This window comes from Sinohyriopsis cumingii, chromosome 1 (genome assembly GCF_028554795.1).
Source record: "Sinohyriopsis cumingii isolate HCF-2022 chromosome 1, ASM2855479v2, whole genome shotgun sequence".
In the NCBI taxonomy this organism is placed as follows: Eukaryota; Metazoa; Mollusca; class Bivalvia; order Unionida; family Unionidae; genus Sinohyriopsis; species Sinohyriopsis cumingii.
This window is the reverse complement of record NC_142961.1, coordinates 148904241-148916627: the sequence shown is the minus strand read 5'-3', so window position 1 is coordinate 148916627 and position 12387 is coordinate 148904241. Positions and strand designations below refer to the sequence as shown.

Sequence of the window (12387 nt, the reverse complement as noted above, 5' to 3'; positions counted from 1 at the left end):
CTGTCCGTATTTGATTTAGATCGACCGTCCACTGAAGTTAGACCAACAATCTCCTGCGGACATCTTAGTCACAACCGATACGTTAACGAGTTTACGTTATTTTAAAACCATATGTGCAAATACCATTTACACGAGATTTAATGTGTCAACGCGGTACTGATTTCTGTTGTCGCCGATGGATAGATAGGATGCTGAAGACAGGTAGGCGAGTGCGCGAGCTAGTGAAGAACGACAGACAGTCTAGGTAGATATTTATAGTTTTGAGTCGTTCAGGAACAGCAACGACGTAATGTGAAAAGACCCCTAGTCGGTACTACAGACTTATTAAAATAGTCCCTCTTATCAATATAAAATATTATTTCATCTTTTATTAATTTCTGCGTATCAATCGCTTATTAGCCAAATGGATTGGTCCAACAACCCCGACTGTATTGGTTAAAGTTATTTATTTTCAAGTATTGTCGAGGATAAAGCTTTCTCAGACTCACCTGTATCTTACCAAATTCTCAATAAAAAAAAAAAGCAGATACACTAGTTTCTGAGGGGAAAAAAGGTGTGCTTTTGGTATCGGGTCACATCGATTGAGAGTCGATGTAAGAAAAAGAAGCAAGAGCGGAGGTTGAAGGGGGTGGGATAGCATGAGATGGATGATTGCATTTATATGTACAATTTGTAATTCAAGGTGGTTTTGGAGTGTCTGACTTCTAGGTCATTTACCTTTTACCAAACAAATGTTGACCCAGACTCGAACATTTTCTCCCTCTCTCTCTTTCTTTCAAGAACATAGTATTCATTTGACTGAGCCAGACATCAGATAACACAGAATCCATGGAGGTTACTCGAATTTCGACCTGGTCGGAATACTGTGAAAAATACAACAACTATCCTGTTCAAGGTAAGACATTCGAGCTGTTTCTCGCGCGCTGTCACAATATACTATTCTTTGCACAATATCTGGAAAATAGTGTTCAAGGTAAGACATTCGGGCAATTTCTCGCGCACTGTCCCAATAGACTATTATGTGTCAAATATCAGGACAATGGTGTTCAAAGTAAGACATTCAGGGTATTTCTCGCGCACTTTCCCATATTCTAGTCTGCATCTAGTTCAGATTCTTGTAGATTTCTCTGCAATTTTTGGACAAGGTACTTCATGTGTAGCAATTTCATCCATGTATATGATGACAACTGGTGCGAAATTTAATTTTACGTAGACTACTTACTTTGTATTGTCAAAATAATAAAATGCACCTAATTTTTATTAAACCGGAATCACTAATTACAGATCAAGGGCAGCATCAGTCAGGTCCCATTTAAATAACAACCTCTCGTTCATCAGCTCTTGTGTAATTAATATTGTCTCATTTTCAGATATCGAGCAAACTCTGATAGAAAATCAAGAGATACTCGACAATGGCACAGAAAGAGGTATGCATACTATATTAAACTAATGTGGAAATGACCAAAGCTTATGGATTTAAAATTGATATCCCATGTAAAATAATAGGAAATTAAAGTATTACCATCATATGTTCTAATAACTTTTAGTCGAAAGTATTTTTCACCAATAGGAATAGCTTGAAATTTATCCTGTTTGAATCGATTGCTCTCTTTTAAGTCGAGGCAAAATATAGACATTAACCCTGATCTGCTGTCGCGTAATGCGCCTGCAAATCAGGATCTATATTGTTTGTTCTACTGAATACTCCTTACAAACTGCACACACCCAGATCTTCCGATGCATTATGCGACGGCAGATCTGGGTCTGTGCATTTTGCAGTTGGGCTCAACTTATAAGCTAACATATATGGTAAATATTCGTCGATTAAACAACAATGACATCAGCCAAACTCACGCTTTGGATCTGAGCACTCTATTCCATACTGAGGGTTTGGTAAAGATAATTACAACTTAATGTTGCTGATAATTGTTGCTAATTATTTCAAGCAATATGGAGAGCCTGATTTTCTTGTATCAATTTCTCAGACAATTCTTTCAGTCCATGTAAGCTTTTTGCTCATTCTAGGCATGATCTTGCGTGAAAATTCTTGAAGGTGCTTCATACTTTGATACTGAAATATATTTAACGTTTTACGTCTTTCCATCCAATCTTTGGCAACACTTTGCAGCTTTCTAAAGTGCTGTTGGAATAATAATAGTATTATCTAGACCTGTAACAGTTGAGCGATTTCATTTACTTTCCCTGTTCCCAATCGCAGTAGGGGAATAAAGCGATGGTCTTCCTTCTAAGCATGCCTTTTCTGTTGTTGGTGCATAGCTCCTGTCAAGGCTCATAGGGATACATATGTGTTGGGTAGTTCAGGAAGTCTGAATAGTGTTCTGAACCAGTTTTCTGCAAAACATTGCAATTTTTCGTCTGTTTGTTTCATTTGAATACAAAATCTTATTCTCGTTGATTTTTTGAAATTCCAGGTTGTCGAATACAAGTCAACAGTATCTTGTAAATGAGCATGGGCTGTCGCTATAGGATTGATATCTTCAGCTAAAATAGGGTTTCCAGGGGGAATTGATCCGTCACTTATTTCTGATTTGGAAACTTCCAGGAACTTTAAAATAGTATTAATATATACCAGGCAAAGAAGCTTAGAAAGCACCCCACCTTAGCAAATACCTTGCCTGACTGGTATGGATTCAGAGTTAGTGTCATTTATGGCAATAGTGCTGTATTTATCAGTCATTCCTTTATTGCGGCGAAAAGCTTGCCAATAATTTCCAGTAAGGAATGCTTTATGAAAAGTCCCTCGTGCCATGGCGTCCGATGCTATCCTTGTGTCTAAAAATGCGGCATAGTCTTTTGATTCAAATTCCAGGTTAACGAAGATAGCTTCATGTAAGTTATGCAACGCAATTCCCTTTGGACGCCTGCAGTTGGGTATTCGGAAAGTTTCGCATTTTCAGTTTATACCACGAATTGATGTAATATATATATATATACATATATATATATATATATATATATATATATATATATATATATATATATATATATATATATATATATATATATATATAGAGAGAGAGAGAGAGAGAGAGAGAGAGAGAGAGAGAGAGAGAGAGAGAGGGTAATACCTCGTGCATTCGCGTTTCTGGATTCGCGAATTCACGAATTCGCGAAATTTTCATTGGTACCCTCTACGTACATGTTTTCTTTATTTTATTGAATTGTACCTTCGTTATATGACTTCTGTGACATGTGAAGTTTAACTAGTTTACCTTCCTGACAATGACAAAGAAAACGTCAGTCATTAAGTTTACAGTACCATTCGTTACTTGGTTTTTACCTTACTGTGAGTGCAAAAGAAAACGGCAGCCAATGAATTAGTATAGGGGTAATATTAGTAAACATGTACCGTACTGTAAATGCGCTAGTGTGGCAAATACCCATTAGGCGATACTGTGCTCAATTTTTACGTCAACCATTTATTTCTCTTTTTAAGGGTAATGTATTAAGGTAACTTTTAAATGAAATTAAAGTGCTTTGGGAGCATGATTTGGGTCCTATTTAGGGTTTAAACCCTAGAAATAAGCATTTATTAGCATTTTTAGTGACTCGTACCAAACATTCGCGATTCCTCCTGATCCGCGACTGGTTCTGGAACCTAACCTCGCGAATGTTCGAGGTATTACTGTGTATATATTATATATATATATATATATATATATATATATATATATATATATATATATATATATATATATATATATATATATATATATATAGTCTGTACGAAACAGGTAGAAATGATACAAACCTGTATCTGCCATGATCATTTGTACACTTTCCTCAGCTTTTGTACATTGGTACAATTAGGCCGACATTCCTTTCACATGGTATATAACAGTTTCTTAGTATAGCATTGAATAGATTTGTAATAGTTTTAGTCAGTTTCCTGCAACCATATCATATCTGTTAGTTCTCATCACCATCTATCCCCGTCGCTTTACATAACTTATTTTATATATAATGATACTTAAGCAAAGGTATATTTTTCTTTAAAGACGAGAAATTTAAGAATGTTTTCTTTATTCACTGTATATAGATAATGGGTTTTTCTATGGAGGTGTGCCTTTCTTCATTCACTGTGTATATAGACAATGGGTTTTTCTATGGAGGTGTGCCTTTCTTTATGTTATTTGGCAAATACGTTAGCTATCTCTTAAGGATTACATGATGTATCTCCATCAAATTTTAGTTCGAAGCAGTTTTTAGATTTTCTGCCCAATTAAGTTGCCTGTCATATAATTTACAGAAAAATCTTATATCAAACTATGTATCCTCTCTTGGCATCCTTGCATTGTTTGAGACTGACATACATAAAATCCATGGGTGCTCCATTTTTCAATACAAATACATGCTTAATTCAATTCCGACGATTTAATAAAACATGCAGGAATTTTCTTATACATTATTTACACACAACTTTTTGTTGTTGCTTTTAGTGTTAATGTCATAACCGCTATTTATCAGGTTTAGTGTACTGTTGATTGTTTTGCTATCGTGTAACATATTCAAGCATTCGTCATACTGACTGGTTAACATATTCAAGTATTCGTCATACTGGCTGGTTAACATATTCAAGTATTCGTCATACTGGCTGGTTAACATATTGTTCACGTATGATTGCAATATCAGTAACGAATAGATCAAGTAAATTATATGCTCACAGTGCAGAGGACATTAGGAAGACCTTGAAAGTTATCTGCTTTGCTGGCTGGAACTGATATTTACCACGAGACCTTATCGTATTTTCCAACTGATTGGTTTAACAACTTGTCAATAATGAGTTGATTAGGTAGTCGACTGAGTTCGTTGTTAAGTTGCTTAACAGTGCCCTGATGAAAGATTTGTGAGCATTGTGTTTTCGAATGGCCTTATTATTCAGCAGTACTGTGCTGGATATAATTATTCTCCATACAAGGTTTGGTTTGGATACAATACGGACTTTATATACTCGCTTATAAGTCGAATCTGAACTGCAAAAAACAAAATTCCTGATCTTCCGAGGCGCCTTCAGATCAGGAACCATGATTTTTAATATACTTATTACTCCTATCCTAAGAAACTGCACAGACCCACATATGCCGGCGCATATACAGTCCACAGGGCACTATTATTTACGTATACAGTATAAGATTATAAGATAAGATAAGAATTCTTTATTTCAGACTGCATAGTCCATACATCTAAATTAAAATATAAATTAAAAACATTGTAAACATAAAAGAACATATATATCATAGTACAAGTATACAGATACATCTACACAATTAACTGTGCCCTGTATTATTAAGAATGAAATTAAGTGGCACATTTAAAGACCAATTTGTTCCATCTGTTAATAATATGAGAATTTAAACGAATGTCTTAGTTCCAAAGAGATTTCAATATACCGTTCTTATTATTATATATTCTTGTCATCATTGAGAATACATACTTTCTCATTACTTCATTAAAATTGAATACGTTATAATTTACAAACATATTGGAGGCACTGTTCCATCTAGGAAGATCTAATAGAAACCGAAGACTATTATTATAACCCATATCTAGTTTTCTTCTCATACATTCACTAAAGTTTGTCCACAGAGGAGCACAATACATGGTGCAGGAATAAGATTTGAATAATCTAATTTTGATATTTAATGAAAAATTCTTAAATTTACGTACAAGCATGTTTGTTCGATAACACAAAACTCGGTAATGTCTCATATCTTTATTATCTGACTGACTGGATTTCAAAATATGACCCAAATACGTATAACTGTTGACATACGTAAGATCATTACCGTTAAGATGTACAAGGGGTAAATATGAAAGAAGTTGGCTGAAATACTATACATGCTGATGTTTGTTTTGTATTATAGATGATATCATTCTCAAATGCGTATTGTTTACATATCTTTAATAATTTCCTTAAACCTGTAATAGAAGCAATTATCAATGACATCAGTAAAACTAAAATTATTAAGAAACAACACATTTGGTGGCAGACATAACCCCACGTAACACTGACCCAGCTTACGATTTAATTCATAAAAGAACATATATATCATAGTACAAGTATACAGATACATCTACACAATTAACTGTGCCCTGTATTATTAAGAATGAAATTAAGTGGCACATTTAAAGACCAATTTGTTCCATCTGTTAATAATATGAGAATTTAAACGAATGTCTTAGTTCCAAAGATTAGTTCCAAATATTAAATAACAAAGGGGAAATAACCCATCGCATATAATACACCTGTTTGCCGCACAAGTTGACTAAAGTATGAACTATGTAGACAGGTATTTTAATATCAGTCAACTTTTTAAAGAGTGTCAAATGACTGACCCTATCGAATGCCTTAGTAGCGTCTAAAAAGCAAGCAAACACTGGACTGCCATGTTCTACATAATAGCTGCCAGTTTCCTTAAAAGCATATAGGCATAAATCTGTTGAATGCTGCTCTTTAAAACCAAGCTGATTATCACAGATTGTGACTTCACATCTTTGCATTATGATGCATTCAAATATTTTTGAAATAATAGTCGTAAGAGCTATAGGTCTGTAGTTATTTTTGTCCGCCAGTTTACCAATTTCGCTTTTCAGACGAGGTATAATTGTAGCGTTTATGAAATCGTCTGGTACAAAGTTATGCACAAACATACAATTAAATAAAATCATCAATAGCACATGATGTCTAGTATCTGAAAATTTAAATTGTTCCATAAATAAAAACTCTGATCCTGGACATTTACCAACTTTTTGTCTTGTTATTGCACTTTGGATCTCAGATAATGTGATTACCTCAATACGAGCAGAAGGAGTATTCAATGCTGAGAGCACTTGCTTCTTATTCGATTCATTTTGAACACTGCTGAGTAAGTCTTCAAAATGATTTTTTCCACATGTTGCATATATTACTCTGACCATGGTTCCCACCAATGCAAATTGGTAGTTTATTGGAAGTTGTCGTATTTTGTTTAACTTGCTTCCAGAATTCACGTTGGTCGACATTTTAATATTTTTGTGCTAGCGAGTCTGCTTTATGTTTTACTTCCTCCTTCTTACATAATCTCAGAGCATACTTAAATTGTGCTCTTGTTTGGCGCATTTGGTTATTGAGATGGCCATGACGTTGCAAAGTCGTGTAGTTCTTTGACACAGTCATTCCAGCCTGGTATAACCGGTGACCACGTTTGGATTTACTAGTCAAGCTGTTACCGGAGTTCGACAAAGCTTTTACTATATCAGTGTACAATTCATTTATCTGTTTCATATGCACCTGATTAGTGCAACCGTGGTCATTACAGTTCACGACACCATTTGGGATCTCAATCTTATTTAAGAAGAATCCAGATGTCTGAGTATAGTTCAGTTTTTCGTCAGAAGTAATGTCTGACCAATTGATGTTGTATTTCAAGCTTAAGAGTTCATTGATGTAAGGATCAAATCTGGGAAGTAGATCATTCTTGATAGTCATTAAAGTAGGACGATGGTCGGACCCTACTAGGGTGTGTAGTATTTTCATATCACTTATAACGGAATGAGCAGACTGTGTTGAGACACAGTAATCCAACCAAGACACTGTATTGTGTGAATCACTGACGTAAGTAAAATTTGTTGTGTGGTCTACTATTAGTTTTAAGTCCGATATGATATAACCATATTTGTCACAAAATAGGCGAAGTTCATCTCCAAAGGGAATGTATTTGAGCGTATTAGCATTCCAGTCTCCTACTACATAAGCATTTAGAGTATTAGCACTATCTACAAAATAATTAATTTTGCCCAAATAAACTAAAAATTCCCCCAAATTTTCCGCAAGATCACAAGGTAAATAGATATTGACAAAAAAGCAAGGAGGAATCCCCCATATGTATAGTAATACCTATTAATCTGGGATCATCGAGGTGTTGTACTTCTATAATACGTGCGAGAGATCTACGGTATAGTACCCCAACACCTCCGTAAGGTCTGCCTGTATGAATATCGTTAGAAGATTCAATCGGCGATTCCCCTGATCCATAGAACTCGTCGTGTACGGATGAGAGACAGTCTAACTCAATGTTGAGAAGCCACAATTCTTGTAAGAAACAAATATCGGAAATATCACATAAAGCTCTTACAATTTTGTATATTTCTTGTTAATGAATGACAGTTACAAAAAGAAATGCGTAAAGTATCCATTATGTATATTAGAGTCCAGTTTGTGGATATGATATTATATTGTATTGTATTATATAGAGACCCAGTTTAAAATACAGATGGTACACCTTCCCATACCTTTGCTATCGAGAAATCATAAATAGAGCTTTTCATTTTTCACAAATCATGAATCTACCAGCATTCAAAGGATCAGTTTCGCAAGGTCGATGCAATAATTTAGCTGTTTACTCTTAAGGAATAGACAGTTTTCTTAACATTATGGTCCTGGACAAGACTTATTGTCCACTGTTGCTGATGATCCATGGAGCTGGAATTTGTTTAAAATAATTATTTTTCACATACGTACGATTATTTTTACACATGTAAAGTAAATAAACGATTTCACATATGTGGAATTCTTTTTCACATACTTAAATAGATTTTCGTATGTATGTATCTTTTAATTCGCTTGTTAATTTCGGTTGACACATGTAAAATTTTGCATATGTGAAATTATTGTTTACACAGTATCTGATCGAGATTTGGTGTTTACTTCGGGGGGGGGGGGTAACCGATAATCAGCAATCCTGCCAACGAACTTAAACCCCTAAAATCGGATCAAAACCAAGAACTTTGATTGATTTTATTTTATGTATTAAAGAACCAGGAAAGCCCATCTTCCCAGTGAGACGAGAAGTGAATGATAAAATCTCTGTGTTGAAGGCAAACATCACGAATCTGAATGTGGATGCAATTGTGTCGTCTGCAAATAAAGACTTGGCAAACTGTGCACCTGTGGGAGGTATGACTACATCATAATTATTTATGTTTAAATCAGTGTAAAAATTAAGTTACCATGAAACAGTGTTTGATAAATATTTAAATATTTAAATGTAAACACCCTTTTTGCAAGGTAATTTTAATACAATAAGCGTTTAACCTGGTTAACATTTTAACTTATTTTGGCGTTGATAATAAAATCGACCTCAGAAGACGTAAAAATATGGTTGCATGTGACATTTTCTCATATATTCATTCAATGTTCAAAGCTATGTTAACGTTTCTAGCAGCTATACCCTACATTGAAATAGTACTATAATGAAAATCGACCTAATCCGCTGACATTCTGAACACAAGCAAGACAGGCCAAAACTATTAACCGGGTAAAACGCACACAACTTTCCCGAATAGCTTCTTTAGAACTTGCAAAAGGATTTCAACTAGGGGGAGCAATACAAATTCAGTATAAAAAAATATAACCCCGAATCGAAAGCTAAAATTGATTAACTCAGAAGCAGGAAAGATAGTTCTTTTTACTGACATTTTCTTTGTCGCTGTGTATCATAAAATTACAGATCTATATCACAATTGAAGCGGACATTTGCTCTTACTTTTGATACTGGTATCAAGATATAAAATCTTAATTTAAAATTATTACATATTTGAAAAAATCCGTGACGAAATCCTGAAATCAGTAATGTTAAGCTAACCTTGAATTTAGTCTTTAAAGAAGCAAAATGGAATTAATTTTAGACTTAAAATTAGTAGCAATGCATATATATATATATATATATATATATATATATATATATATATATATATATATATATATATATATATATACACACACACACAGATAATATATGTATCTTATGTACGCTGTATCAGTGATATACCACGAGATGTATACATGTTTCATTACGAGGAAACGACGCTTGCCGAGTTTCCTTTTAATGAGCAATTTATACAACGAGTGGTATATCATTGATTCAGCGTACATACTGTACATATATTTTATTTATATCAAATACGAATACAAAGCTATAGGGCATTTCTGCGTACATAAGGTTTCCGTCTCCAATATTGAAGCAAAACTCTTACCGAATTCGACCGATTGACGAAAATAAAATACTGCAATGCGCACAGCTTTGAAAAGATGTCATGTTTATCCAGCGGGCTATAAAAATGAAATAAATTACTTTGGGCTGTTTCTGTCAGCAGTTCAGTCGAGTAATTAGGACAGGTTTAAAGATAGTTTTACGAAATTCAACGTAACAATGTCAATAAATGGCAAGAGATATTAAGTAAGCTAAACCGATCTTGTGAAAAAATAAAGTTCAACATTTTTTATAAAAATAAGCTATTATGTGGAAGAGAAACAACAATGAATATGATATAATGTGTTTACAACGTCTTGTTTATGGGTAAAAAGTACTAAAGAATTTAGAAACAGACTATACGCCGGGAAGTTTTTGAGAATCCTGTTCTAGCGGCTAGTTGATACGTTGGGTAGCAGATCATTTTGTACGCGTGGAACAACACTGAAATGTCAGCCATTCACGTACACGCGCATGTAATTTAGTGTGGAATAGAAACTAAGCGAAATGACAAACCAGCAAGAGGTAATTTTAATATATTGACAGTTTACCTAAGTCATTATTCGGCTTTAATTACATTACTAACGACCACAAAATTGTCTCTCTCTCTCTTCGGTCGGTTTGACTTAACATTTACCATCATTCTTCATAGATCCAGAGACATCGTGGTATGACATAAGAGAAAATTACCTATGCTAGGATTTTCATTGATTTTACCCCGTCTTGCTACGATGGGAGAGAGAGAGGGGTGGGTGGGTGGGAGGCCTTTGGATATTTTCATATTTAATTAATAATAACCGAGCTTTAGAACTTTATAATAGAATAAAGAAACAACAACAAAGCATTCAATACATTACATTTAGTCTGCCGCGTAACCGACAGGCTATTGCAACTTTGAATCATTAATTATATGAATACTGCAGATAGAACCAAAGGGAAATATACACATACCGATACGACGAACCATATTTCTTGTAGGTTATATGGTGCAAGTTCAGTTTCAAGGTTTTCATTCAGCTCAAATTCTTTTTTTTTTCTCACTCCCGATTTCTGCGTATTTTGTCCCTTATGCACGAGAAGGGAGGGGAAGATGGGAAAGGAAAGGACTGCGATGAAATTGTGTACCATGTTAAATTCATTTACAAAACGGGATTATTATTACTTTTTCGTTATTTTCATACGTCACTAATGATTAATGAGTGGAATTTCATAATTAATCGATAGGAATAGAACAGCACACATTTTCAAATATGTTTATATATTCGTATTATTGTGCCATAGGCGGATCATACTTTGTTATACCAATGGTATATATACAATGCTTTCGGGCATTTCTGCGCACCAAAGATTTCCGTCTCCAATATTGGAGCAAAACGCTTACCGAATTCGACCGATTGACGAAAATAAATTACTGCAATGCTTACCATTTAAAAAGACGCAATTGTCACCAAAATATTCTGTTCAAAATAAGATTAATTTTGGACACACGAGATACCACCCCCGTGTTTTCGTGACTGGCAATATGTCGGCCTATTCTGCGCACAGATTTAAAAATATGTAATGTTTATCCATCGAGCAATAGAAATGAAATACATTACTTTCGAATGTTTCTATCAGCATTTCAGTCGAGTAATTAGGTCAGGGTTATAGCTAGTTTTACAAAATTCAATGTAACAATGCCAATAAATGGCAAGAGATATTAAGCAAACTAAACCGATTTGTAAAAAAATTAGTAAAGTTCAACATTTTATATAAAAAAAATAAGTTATTATGTGGAAGAGAAACAACAATGAATATGATGTAATGTGTTTACAACGTCTTGTTTATGGGAAAGAATTACTAAATAATTTAGAAACAGACAATACGCCGGTGAATTTCTTGAAAATGCCGTTCTAGCGGCAAGTTGACACGTTGGGTAGCAGACGATATTGTACTTGTGGGACAACTTCTCGCGAAATTGGAAACTTGGATTAAGATGCAAAATTGTTTTAAGGTATACATTTCCATCTTTTATATAATGTATTTATTTATATGATTCTAAAAGTCACATAGTACATAGGATTTTCTGGGTTACAAGTTCAAGAAGGTCATGGAGTGGGTCTTTATGTTGACATTTAGAAATCACATTTTCATATGCAATTAGGGTAGAAATGTGGGACATTTTTGTACAGTTTATGAACATCACTTCTCTTAATTAAAGTACGATCGTTCTCTCTTGATACAAAATGGATTTTTGACCCAAAATAACACGTGATCCAATGTTTACAGAAATGACGTATATATATATAACTTTTAATAAGTATGTTGTACACGTTACATTTTAAAAGAGCTTACTAGTATTTAATGTATTTCACGA

At 34.1% G+C, this 12387-nt stretch overlaps 1 protein-coding gene across 1 annotated transcript in view; it reads left to right on the top strand.

Annotated features, from left to right (window-relative positions):
• The window catches only part of LOC149808127 (uncharacterized), a 33746-nt gene that overhangs the window by 1872 nt on the left and 19487 nt on the right, over positions 1-12387 (top strand). The window contains exons 2-4 of the mRNA XM_089973610.1: positions 781-895; positions 1371-1427; positions 8816-8956. Coding sequence (XP_089829736.1) covers positions 829-895; positions 1371-1427; positions 8816-8956 — 265 coding nt within the window. The 5' untranslated portion in view covers positions 781-828. The remainder of the gene's footprint in view (positions 1-780; positions 896-1370; positions 1428-8815; positions 8957-12387) is intronic.